The sequence below is a fragment of the Synchiropus splendidus genome, chromosome 8 (assembly GCF_027744825.2).
Source record: "Synchiropus splendidus isolate RoL2022-P1 chromosome 8, RoL_Sspl_1.0, whole genome shotgun sequence".
NCBI classification, from domain to species: Eukaryota; Metazoa; Chordata; class Actinopteri; order Syngnathiformes; family Callionymidae; genus Synchiropus; species Synchiropus splendidus.
The window spans coordinates 23435693-23448029 of record NC_071341.1 but is presented as its reverse complement, the minus strand read 5'-3'; the positions used below and the strand labels follow the sequence as shown (position 1 = coordinate 23448029).

Genomic DNA, 12337 nt, shown 5'->3' with positions numbered 1-12337 from the left:
CTGAAAAGAAAATCAAGCACGCACAGAATTGAGATAAATCCGAAAGCAGGAGACAGTAGAGTCGCAAGGGAGTTTACCATAGGAACGCAAAGAAACCATCTGGCAACACGAACTGGCACCTTGGTGTAGATAAGGGAAAGCTTTATTAGCTGATGGATGCCAGCCGCGTAGCTCGGGAAGCTGGAACATAAGCAGGAAAAGGAAACGCGACAAAGTAAAAGCAGGAACCAAACGCAACACACTGTTTCATGAGGCCTCATTTGCCCGTCACTAGTGATATGTATTTGGTCTGTTTGAAGAGTAGAACCTCCTGAGCTAGCTGATAGTTGGAAAAGAATCAATGTTTTTTTCAAGTGTTCTAAAAAAGACTTTTATTTCAGGCCAGTATGATGTAAGACTAATCCAAACGCAGAGCTCTACTGTTCATGCCTGAGCCAGAGCTGCACATACCAGTTCCCCGACTGTGGTTTTCTTGGAATTCTGCTCGGAATTATTCAGTATTTTTCTGCCAGGTTTTCCACATGGCTGCAATTTCATCTCACGACGGTGATCGCCACAAGGACGTTGAATAATCTTGCAAATTAGTGTTTGTGCAGATTCGAGGCGATTGCTGCCTGAATGCCGGGAAAATTAGCATTTAAATGGAATTCATGTGGCACGGCTGTTTAGATCCGCGTTGATCAGCCAAGACATCTGTTGACATCATACAAGGTACGACCAGAGCGGGACGAAAGTTCAAGACCGCCTTGGAACTGTGTTCCGACACGCTCTGTAATTACAGTGTGACAGTGAGCCGCAGCTCTGTGGGGATGGACAACGCTTGGTTTTCTGCTGTCCATTATACCAGGACTGTGTGCACAATTGTGTGTTTATCCATGTGAAGTGGCACAACACAGCAACCAGCACAGCACTGGCATGACCTTTACAGAGATTGAGCCACGGAAATCTGGGTCATTACTTCGGCGGCTCATTGTTACATTTCAGTGTTTTATTCTGCTTCTGATCTGAGGGTGGCTCTTTTTCCAAACTGTTTAGAACTGACTCGTGGTCATCCGCACTTTGACATTAAACAATATAATATGATATAATAGGCCAAAGAGGAGATTGATGGAGGTGGTGAAGGAGGACATGAGGTTTGTAGGTTTGAGAGAAGAGGAAGCAGAGGACAGGGTGAGATGGAGGAGGATGATCCGCTGTGGCCACCTCTGAAGGGAGAAGCCGAAGGAGGAAGAAGAAGATAGTATAATGTAATATAATATCATATAATATGATAAATATACCTTTGGAAAGTGTAAAAAATGATGCAAAACTTGTTTAAATCAGATATATACATACATTGACTTTATGAAGAAACATGCTCCAATGTGCGTGTTGTTTTGATAAATTGGCTGTGCACTCCAGTTTCCTCCCATTGTCACCCGTGGCCCCAGGTGGCTCAGGTCCCTGTGCATGAGCATCATCGAAGGATGACTCTTTCAGGACTGGGATGATGGTACAGCTCTGGCTCAGTACATACACCAGCCATGGAGGGACATAAAGATCTCATGGTATTTCCTGAGAGCGATCCTCCTCTTCAAAGTCCTGGGCCACTTTACGTCTTACCTCCTCCTAAACCAATTACATGGCAAATCAATGCCGAAGATTCTATAGAAAGACGGGCATTTCCTGGTAATTACAGCAGGTCCATTAAAATGAAGGTCAACTCATGTAGCAAGGTTAGATGATAAGATGTAGACAAGAGGTCTACTCTGAAGTGCACCTTGGTTTGGCGGCAGGAAACTACGCAGTAACACTGTACTGTTGACGAGAAAAAAGAACTTGAGCGTGTCTGCTGGACTCTACTCAATGAACCATCCGACATATTCATAAATCAAGAATTTAAAATGAATGAATGAAGCCGTCTTTGTTTTACGCTTCTTTTTGACTAGGAGAATTTGTGGGAAGAACTTTTGGAGTTGTTTGGCCGCGGTGCTTTCAAGTCCTCAGCGCACTGGAAAATGTAGGTTTTCCGTGTGAATGTAGACCTTTAAGTTATATACCTCCAAGTCCGGGGACATTTGCGGCGGCTCAGATTCAAGTATTTCCTGTCCTCTTTTGTAATGTTGTTGACACAAGTCCAACTACAGTAGCAAGCTTTTGAACATCATCACAACTAACAATTCAGTCAGTTCCTTCTCTTCCAAGAGACTCAGGTGAGGTGTGTACGCTTGTAGAAACACCACTTGACCTGCAGTCAGCCGCCCTCGGTGAGCGCTGCTCTCATCCCAGTGACCTTGAAAGAGACACTAATGCACCACTGTGATTGAAGCAGGTATAAATGCTGGTCACGTCATCAGTCCAACCTGCTCTTTGGTCCTTCTTCTATCCAGAAACCAAATGAATTGTCGACCTAACTGGTGGTGATGTTTCCTCCTCTCCAGCTACACAGCAGTGGCGATGCCCATGCTCTACAACACTCGCTACAGTTCCAGGAGACGTGTCACGATGATGATCTCAGTGGTGTGGGTGCTGTCTTTCGCCATATCGTGCCCCCTCTTGTTTGGCCAGAACAACACAGGTGAGGAGACTGAAGCCTTTGAATGTGAAAGAACATCTGCACCACTGCTGAGCATTTCGCCCTCGACACGAAAGCGACACGTCAATTGCTCTCCCGAAAGTCGCTGCTTAATCTGCTCATTCTGCTTCACTCAAAGGGGATATTGAACATACAGCAACAATTCATAGGAGGCATCAACTTGTTGCTCACACAGCTCATGAATCTGACTGCATTGATGTTCAGTGATGTGAAAGATGAAGACACAGCACAGACCAGTTTCCCAAAATCATTTGAGCCTGGCAATAATAAGGAGTAAAATACTGCATTTATTGAGCCCTCATGAATGACACATTGAACAGAACAATAAATATGTATCGTGAATTATTTATATGTACATAAAACACGGCACCAACATAGTCAGTACTGTTTCAGTCTTTTCCTTTAGGTGAGTATGTCCGCTTAGTAAGTGTGGTGGACCCAATGGCCAATGTCAGTATTGTTTCGGACTCAGACAAAAAAGCCTAAATGTGGCAAACCCAGATGGATTCAAAGGTCTGACAACAGTTCTTCTTCCAACCCATCCCCATTGCTGGGGGGGAGATTAGTGGGTGAGGGTGATAGAAGTAATAATGAGTCAAAGATCTTGATTCACAGGAGAAGCCTCACAGGATTTAAAAGCAGAGCAAAGCAGACGTCCAAAATGAACCTCTGAAATCTTGAACGAAAAATCCATCTGAGCAGGCAAACTGGGGTGATATGATCTCTCACTTTGGTGGAGAGTCATCCTCGAGTCGAACAGACAGAAGGTCAAATAAGGTGGAAGGGAATAAGCAATAGAGAATAGTGGTCGTGTGAGTAGCCTGCAGATGCAGTGAGTGAAATCTCCCATTTGGAATCTAACCGTCACTTCATATTGCAGCTCCAAGTCCGTTTGCTGACTTACATTGCAACCTAACGTTTGTATTTCTCTTCTCTTTCTTGTGCGTGTGTTTCAAGCCACTCGTGATGCGTCTCTGTGTGTGATCGCCAACCCCACCTTTGTGGTGTACTCTTCCATCGTGTCCTTCTACCTTCCCTTCATTATCACCCTCCTGGTTTACGTGCAAATTTACGTGGTCTTGAGGAAGCGCAGGAAACGCGTCAACACAAAACCGAAGCAGCGCGTGTGCCAGGCTGCCCCACCAGATTTGCCCATTTCGCTGAAGGTAAGGTTTTATGCCGCTTGTTTTACTCAGATTTATACCTCTTTCTCCATTTTTGTGGGAAAAGAAAAACAATAAATGAATGAATAGAAACGGCTTTTGCCCTTTGGGCTCAGTTACCCTCGTAAAATACAATCAATGCTGTTCCCAACCCAATTACAGCCGACAGCTTCATGGACAGGCATCGGGTTGTGTAACAATATACTGTACTGACATGTCGAGGATTGATTTCTGCGAATGAAAATGAAATGCAGCCGAGTCAGAAGGGTGGAGAGAGCGAGGCGCCTCTGGGATTTCAAGTGCCTCCACATTTAAATGCATCTCTGCAGAACATTGAGCAGATACATTTAATGGCGCATATTTGTGTCAAAAGTCACACAACGCTGATCACAGTGGCCCCTCACTGACCTTCCACACTGGCTCACAGTCATGGTGTGTAACCAGACCCTCAGTGGCTTCATTGATTCTGAAATTTTGAATTGGAACACCTATTCGCAACATCGTTATTTAACCTGGAATCAATCCCTGATCCCTGTCAATCTTCTAATGCATGGGTCAAACTCGAGGCCTGGGGGCCTTATCGGGTCTGCCTGGTCCTGTCATGAGGCCTATGAGGCTTCATGAAACAGTGTCCCCATTTTCAGAGCCCACTAGATGGTGCACTCTCCTCAAAAATCTTTGGATTTGAACAATTTCAATGAAACCTCATCTCATTTTTAAACCAACAGTGCCACTTACCGAGCTCTAAAAATAGGGACACTGTTTCATGAAGCCTCATCTGCCCATCACTACATGAGGCTCAGGGGTTGTGATCGGTTGGTGGGCAGGGTTTTTTATGAAATGCTTGTTCATTGCGAAAGCTTATATAGCAGACAGTGCCATCTAGGGGCTTATGAATATTAGGACACTAGTTCATGATACCTGCGTGAGATTGAAATATGATTCGATTGAATAGCTTTCATTTGTCCCACGGTGGGGAAATTCGACAGCTGCAACACTAAAAGATGTCTAAACATCAAAGATGTAAATAGAAAAAAAACATATCTCCGCTAATGGCTATCAAAATTGTGCTTCTTCAAGATTGGAGTATTGACATTTTGCCATTGTAGAGGCATCATTGCACACAAGTAGAGATTATACATTTTGGGCCACAGTGGCATTGTGACCTCTTGTGTGATCGAGCTGACACCCCTAGTTTATGCAAGACGCATATTCATGAGGGGCACATGAGCCAAACAAAATCATTTAATTTCTAATTCAATTTCCATGTTTTCGTAACGTGATTATAAGTCACCGACTCTGCTGGAAGGTTGCATGTTTGCTTCTAGCGAGGGGCGGAGCCAACAATGGCGGAAATCCTCCGTCCTCCAGTCAGGGTATATTTAACAGCCTCACTGCGTCCGTCCGGAGTTTGTCTTTGTCATAAACTTTTCACTCTATACTGACACCATTCAGTGAAAAGGGAGCTTAAATGGGCCTTAAATGAATGACAGTTTGTCGTGATGGGCAAATGAGGCTTCATGAAACAGTGTCCCTATTTTTATAGCTCAGTAGGTGGAGCTGTTGGTTTAAAAACGAGGAGCAGGTTTCAGACCCAAAGATTTTTGAGGAGAGAGAGAGCGCCATCTAGTGGGCTCTTGAAATGGGCATAGTGTTTCATGAAGCCTCATCAGCCCACCATCTTAGTTTGTGCGTGCCCAGTGATCAGGGCTCAGGGTATCCCCTGCCTCTGACCCCAGGCAGCTGGGACTGGCTCCCTGCAATCTCAGTGAGGGAATAAGCAGTAGTATGAAGTAGTACATGAAATATTTGGTTGATAACTCTTCTTTGATCATAGTATTTATCACTCCCATGCACAGCCAGTGCAGTTAATAAGAAGGTATCTGAAGACCACACACTCCGGCTGGTGTGTGTTCACTGCGATGACTGGGGAGGGTGTGACTTTAATTCAGTATGAAGTCATTTATGTGATGTGTCATTGCACACATCGCGACCCACTGGCAAATGGCGGTGGTTATCATTAAGGTGCGGAATAATGATCAGCGCTTCAGTCACGCCATTACGTGCAGGATGACTTTTCTATTGCAGGAAAGTCATCTCACCTCTGCTTTGCTCCGCCGACGTAACAGGCTTTCAGCAGTAATTAGAACTGTATGAATGTAAGGGAGCCTCGCTGGGACAAATCAGTCAACACGGGGCGCTAACACCGCTTCATTCTCATTCCAGGATAAGTGCACTCACCCGGAGGACGTGAGGCTGTGCACCGTGATTGTTAAAACCAATGGGAGTTTTCCTGTCAACAAGAAGAAAGTGGTGCGTTTGCCTCTTTGTAGTCTGCGTGATACACTTTCAACGTATCGTGACTTTCAAAGGAGCCATTTGATGCTGTTTCCTGTTGTGTTATAAGAGACACTCATTTGTTTCTCTTTCAGCTCTTCATCAAAGAAGTCACCAATGACGTGGGAGAAGATCTGGAGCTGGATGAGGTGAACAACAGCGGCACCAGCCATAGGCAGCAGAAGCAGGCGCAGTATGCGCTTGATGACACCCCGGCGACAAGCCACCAGCTGTTGGTTCCCAACCGAGCCAACGCCAGCCCGTCGTCCTCGCCGCCTGAGCAGAGGGCGGAGCAGAACGGAGACCCCTCCAAGGAGCCTCACGCCGATCCTGCCCCGGTGGTGACCAAAGTCTTTCAGACGCAGGCCTTACCCAACGGAAAGACTCAGACCTCTATGAAAACCATGAGCAAGAGGAAGATCTCGCAGCAAAAGGAGAAGAAAGCCACTCAGATGTTAGCCATCGTTCTTGGTGAGTGAACCAGTCTACCTCGGGGTATTTATGAATGGACGCCATTGCGATTGGATGTGCAACACTGGGTTGCAACTGTGTTAGATTCCCAAAGGTAAACTAGGAAAACAGGAGGTCAGGTCTTTTAGGGCGGAGCTGGAACTGATGATCCATCTCTCTGGACCTGGTCTGGTCAACGACTTTTCCCACCAGCTAGACATTTTAGCATGTAAAGCCTTCTTAGGAACTTATGAGACTATGTGTTGGATTTCAGAAATTCAAATAATTTCTTACACGTGTCTATTTTTGTCCACAAAACATGTCGGGAGATTGAAAAACAACTCCCTAATTTCAAAGTATTTGTTAATGATATTTGTTACCCAATGAGTGGATAAGGGAGGGGAGCCTTTAGAGTGAGGTTTCTATTGGACATGTGAAGAAAGAAGTCACTCCCAGCCAGCCACTCGTGCAGACCATAATGACCCACCCGTCTTCTGGGTAACCTTGCAGATAAATTAAATCTTCAATATTCCAGTCGGTTCAAGGAACAAGTCTACTGGACCAAACCAGAGACTTTGGAAGAACATGAAATACAAGAAGTGATGTCTTCATCCCACAAGAACTAAAGTCCATAGCAAATTTAAAGTACAGCTTTTCAGTCACCTTGTACAGTGAAGACTTGGGACTCCTGAACCACAGTAGGGGACCATCAATGCATTGTATAAAGATGGGTTTCCCCCTCCTAAAAAGAATCCACCTTCAGAGCTCTGATGACAAGTGGAATTTAACTCGCCAGTGTCTGTTTTAAAGGATCAGGGAATATTTAATGGGAGCGTGGCAAGCAAAAATCTCAACCCAAAGCCCAGTGGTCGGAGCTATTATCACTGAATCGCTGGAAAAACAAAACCACCTTTGCGGTGTGGAGGCTGGCACTCACAAGGTGGATAAATGTTATTTTTGTCTATTTTTCTGCATTTTTCTGAATTTTGGCACTCGTGGTATTCCGTACACAACTAGGCGTTTCATGCTTCAATGTTTATTTATTTAATTTTAATCATTTATTTTGGTCCTTGGAAGTAAGCATTCCTTGTGTTCTTTGCTCCCCAGGTGTGTTCATCATATGCTGGTTGCCATTCTTCATCACACACATCTTGAACACCCACTGCACAAGATGCAAGATCACTGCTGAGATCTACAACGCTTTTACTTGGCTGGGCTACGTGAACAGTGCTGTGAACCCCATCATATACACGACCTTTAACGTGGAATTCCGGAAGGCATTCATGAAGATTTTGCACTGCTAGTGGGAGGAAGCTGGAGTTCAAAAGGGTCTTCTATGGCAAATACCTCATGTACGGGAAAACAAAGCGCGGGGGGGCAAAACCAAACATTCTTTCTATGACTGTCAACGGAAAGACATCTTCGCTCTTCACGTGAAATCGATGGTGGAGTCGTGCTCTCCCAAATCACTGAATGTAAAACAAGAAATGTCTGTAACAATGACTCGTATCCCGGGAGAAGAAAAATGTATTATCGTCCTCTAAAACCATCGTGCTTGTCAATTACAGAGCCATTTGTGTATATCACACAGGTACAAGTCGCAAAATGCTATTTATTGTGTGTGAGTTTTCGTTATGAAGATGGAATTTGATGCTCAAATCTTTATGAATATCAAGTCAATGTCCACTGCAGTGTTATGAATCACGACTGGGAACGCGAGTCAGTGCTGGGAAGAGACTTGTGGTTCTTGCTGTCTGATGTGGCCATGCCAAGATCCACCTATTTGCAATTTTATAAATGAAATATGTTGGATTTGTTTTTCCCCTCCTCATTGTTTCCTGTACATACTTTTTGAACCACACATTAAATGTGACTATATGCCTGCGATCTAGGTGTTATGCATGCTACACGGCTCCTTTACTTGACTTCTCATGAAATGGATGTTTAGCAAAAAATGACAAAATGTTGTCAAATAAAGTTCTGAGACACTTTCAAGTGCCATATGAACGAGAGTGATGTGTCTTCGGCCGCTGCTCCAAGCCTGTGTTCAGCTCGTAACATCTTTAAGCTCAGCTACGGTCTAAAGGTAACCCAGACGTGTCAAGGTCCCCGTCACAAATGGAGCCCCAAAACACGGAAATCTCAGGTGCAGGTTAGAAGGGTAATCTTTCCCCCTCAAGTCAACTCCACGCTCTCCTCAGCCATCGTTTCCTGCTTCCCATCGGTCACTGGTACCTGCCCAGATCCAGATGCCAGCAGCACCTCAGCTGGAGAACAAGAATGGAGACTGACTGTCTCACTACAAACCACAATGGCTGCCACACTCCACCACACTCACCATCCGTCACTCTTAAAAGAGACTGAACTCCTGTGTAAACTCTTATTCCGAACCTGAAATGGCCATAACAGGTGAAGGTCCACGGTGTCGGATTGGGACCAGCGTATCCCAGCTTCCCCAAGTTCATTGTGGACGGTAGGAGTCTTTGTACAGTGGAACATCATCTACAAAAAGCAGAGATATGATCCGACATTTATTTTTGTCTGCTTATTCCCGAATGGATATCAGTGTTTGAGGTGGCTGTTTAAGGCCACATGAAGCATTCATGCACACACTCACACCAGTGGACTGTGGGAGGAAATTGGAGTACTCAACAACTCCACTGGTCCATTCCAAGAGTTGCCTCAAGTCAGATTCCGGCCTTCGCTCTCATCGGCTGCAGCTGCAGTCCATACAGCACCAGATCAGATCTTAACTCGATTGAAAAACTCCCTCACCAGTGAAAGAGGACAGTGGCTGTCCAGCAGTGATGGGTCGATGAGGCTTCATGAAACAGTGTCCTTATTTTTAGAGCTCAGTAGGTGGCACTGTTGGTTTAAAATGAAAATGAAAGTGAAGTTTCATTGAAATGGTTGTTACAATCCTAACATTTCTGAGCAGACAGCACCATCTAGTGGGCTCAGAAAATGGGGACACTGTTTCATGAAGCCTCATCAGCCCATCACTCCCATCCAGTCTAACAGGAACATGACCTGATATATCACATTCACATATGCGCCAGTTCCCCCGTCACCTCCCTCAGCACCTCATGAATAACATGACAAAACACCTTCCAAGGTGCAGGTCCCTTCACTGTAGATCAAAACCACGAGATTCTGTGCCCATACAGCAACACGCCTCTGTTTCTGCTGCTGTTTAGCCAACACTTTATCAGGTATAGTTTGGCCGCCTGCCCCAGCTTTCATTACATGTATTGACATGTTTCCAATAATGAGAAGCCATTTTCAGTGGCTGGTAGGATATTGCACAAACGTAGTGCATGTGCTGACTTTGTTTTGACGGATGCACAAAAACCCGTCTGATAAACCACAGGCCATTTATCACTGCCAAACTCAGGTGTCACTTTTCGTACACGTATAAAAATGCAATTAAATTGTAGCGGAAGAACAGACCAGGCTGGTGAGTGTTCAGGCGCAATGTTGACAAACACTCGCAAACAGGTTGGACGGAAATACCTGCAGAACAACAAGTACATATACATATATATATGACAGAAAGTGTCATTAAAGACGATAAAACTAAAGTGACGGAAAAGTCATGTAAAAAATAAAACCCAAAACTGTGCGGAGACGTAAAGAAACGTATTCGCCCTCTGGGTTTATGAATGGTGAAGGATGTACAAAAGAGGCACAAGTGACAAAAGAAACCAGCTTCATTTCGTCTTGTATTCATGACAGATGAAGTTGCCGTCGAGCCACAATTGAACCATTTCAATAGTGAATTTGTCCAGAGGATTGGTGGAGCAGCGGTTGTTGATGAAAATGAATGTGCTAAAATGGAAATAAATGTGCATTAAAACGACTTATAATCGTCATGTTTCCATCACCAAGGTTCGGGGGAGCAGAGTTCAAATGGCGTAATAGACATGGGGATGTGTTTTCCTGCGGCAGTAGACATCCGTGTTGGGACTGTTGCGTGAGTTTGGCCGAGCTCCTTCAGGCCACAGAAGACGGATGCGTGATACTGGGTGACACAGCTCAATACACTTGGATACTCCTTGGACAGCTGTCGCTGTGGCAGTGCTCAGCCACGGGGAGAAGACCATTCATAACGTTCCAGCAAATATTAATATGATAAGATGAATGAGCGCCTCCAACCAAAGAGGCTTTTTACGAATTAATAAGCAAATCGCAGCCCACGTCTGCCACTGACTCTGCTATTCAGGCTGCTCACTGACACAGACCCACAGGCCCAATATAGACTTTTCTTTCTGTCGGGCTTGAAGGATGGACTTATGGAATTCCATAGAATCATCAAATCCCTGGGGAGGTTATCCTCCACGCTATTGTTCCTGACCAGCACCAATCATGTTGCACTTCCAGTGAATCGTTGCACCATTTCTGTCAACGTAAAAGACTTTAAATCATTATAATTATCCGCAGCGCTCATTAACAACATGGAACTGCATCAATGTATGATGCTGTTTCCTGGGAGCGTTGTTGCAATGAATTACAGCCAATGTCTCCTGGGCATTTTAAAGCCTGTAGTACATATACTGTGTAAATATATATATATATATATATATATATACGATATATATCACGAAATCGTACTGATCTACTGATCCAAATACATTTTTCACAATTATCAGAGTTAGTGAATGAACTGAATCTGACTTTCTTGTCTCGTATTTCTCAAGTTCATCCACTTCCTTCTCAGACGGGCCACAGTCAGATGCCCAGCGGATATAGTCGGAGGTTGGGGACACAATGCTCCCCGACACAGCAGCAACTCCGGCTCTTCCATCCACTTCTTATTCTTATTTGAATTTTAATAGTGAAAATAAACTATGATGTTGGACTGGGAACATTAGATAAAAATAAATAAAAATTTCACAGAACATTTGCAAAAAAACAGGTTTTACGTGTGAAGGGTGTGGATTTGTCTGCGAATCGATAAAGTCATTTGTCTGCGAATAAATAAAGTCAGCGCAACCTCATCACCACATTTAAAGGTAGAAGTACATTTTTACAAGTTTTGTAGTACTATATAAGTTGTGTGCATATATATATATATACTGTAAACAGGCTCCAGCATGGAGACTGACTCATGAAACAACCTGGGCAATGTTCTGAACTGCTCAAAATGCGCTGTTTTCGGCCACGTGTCCCAAGTTCCGACACCACAGCCCCCAGCATGCGGCCGAAAATGGCGCAGTTTGAGTGCTTTAAGGTCAGTAACACGTCTGTGATGTCATGGGTTTGATGTGAAGAGCCTCAATATTTTGGTAGCGTGACGCTCTTTAGCCTGCTAAAATCCATATATTAGTTGTATAAGCCGCAGGGTCAGACTGTGAGAAAAAGTAGCGGCTTATAGTGCAGCTATATATATATATATATATATATATATATATATATGTATACAGGGGTTATGTATGTATGTATATATAAAGCTTTAAGGCGTTTGTATAGATACACCTGTGTGTGTGTTTGCTTGTTTATCCTACTTTGTGGGGACCAATTCTTGGCAAAACACTGACCTTGTGAGGACCGTATGACTTTGTGGGGACATTTGGCTGGACCCCGCAAGGTTAGGCCTCAATTTCAGGATGAAGACTTGAAAATAACTGGGTCATTATAATTACATTTGGTTCCGAGTCATGGTTCATGTTTTGGGTGGTTAGCTTTAGGGGGGGAGGCTGTCAATGAGAAATACAGAACTGTGTGTGTGTGAATGGTGTGTGCCACCTGTCCAGGGTGTATTCCCGCCTCTCGCCCAGTGACCGCTGGGATAGTCTCCTGCACTGCCCGCAAC

At 44.4% G+C, this 12337-nt stretch overlaps 1 protein-coding gene across 1 annotated transcript in view; it reads left to right on the top strand.

Moving 5' to 3' along the window:
* The window catches only part of drd2a (dopamine receptor D2a), a 44081-nt gene extending 34755 nt beyond the window's left edge, over nt 1-9326 (top strand). Inside the window, exons 4-8 of the mRNA XM_053872727.1 lie at nt 2421-2557; nt 3533-3741; nt 5965-6051; nt 6171-6546; nt 7633-9326. Coding sequence (XP_053728702.1) covers nt 2421-2557; nt 3533-3741; nt 5965-6051; nt 6171-6546; nt 7633-7829 — 1006 coding nt within the window. The 3' untranslated portion in view covers nt 7830-9326. The remainder of the gene's footprint in view (nt 1-2420; nt 2558-3532; nt 3742-5964; nt 6052-6170; nt 6547-7632) is intronic.
* Nucleotides 9327-12337: the final 3011 nt, after the last annotated feature.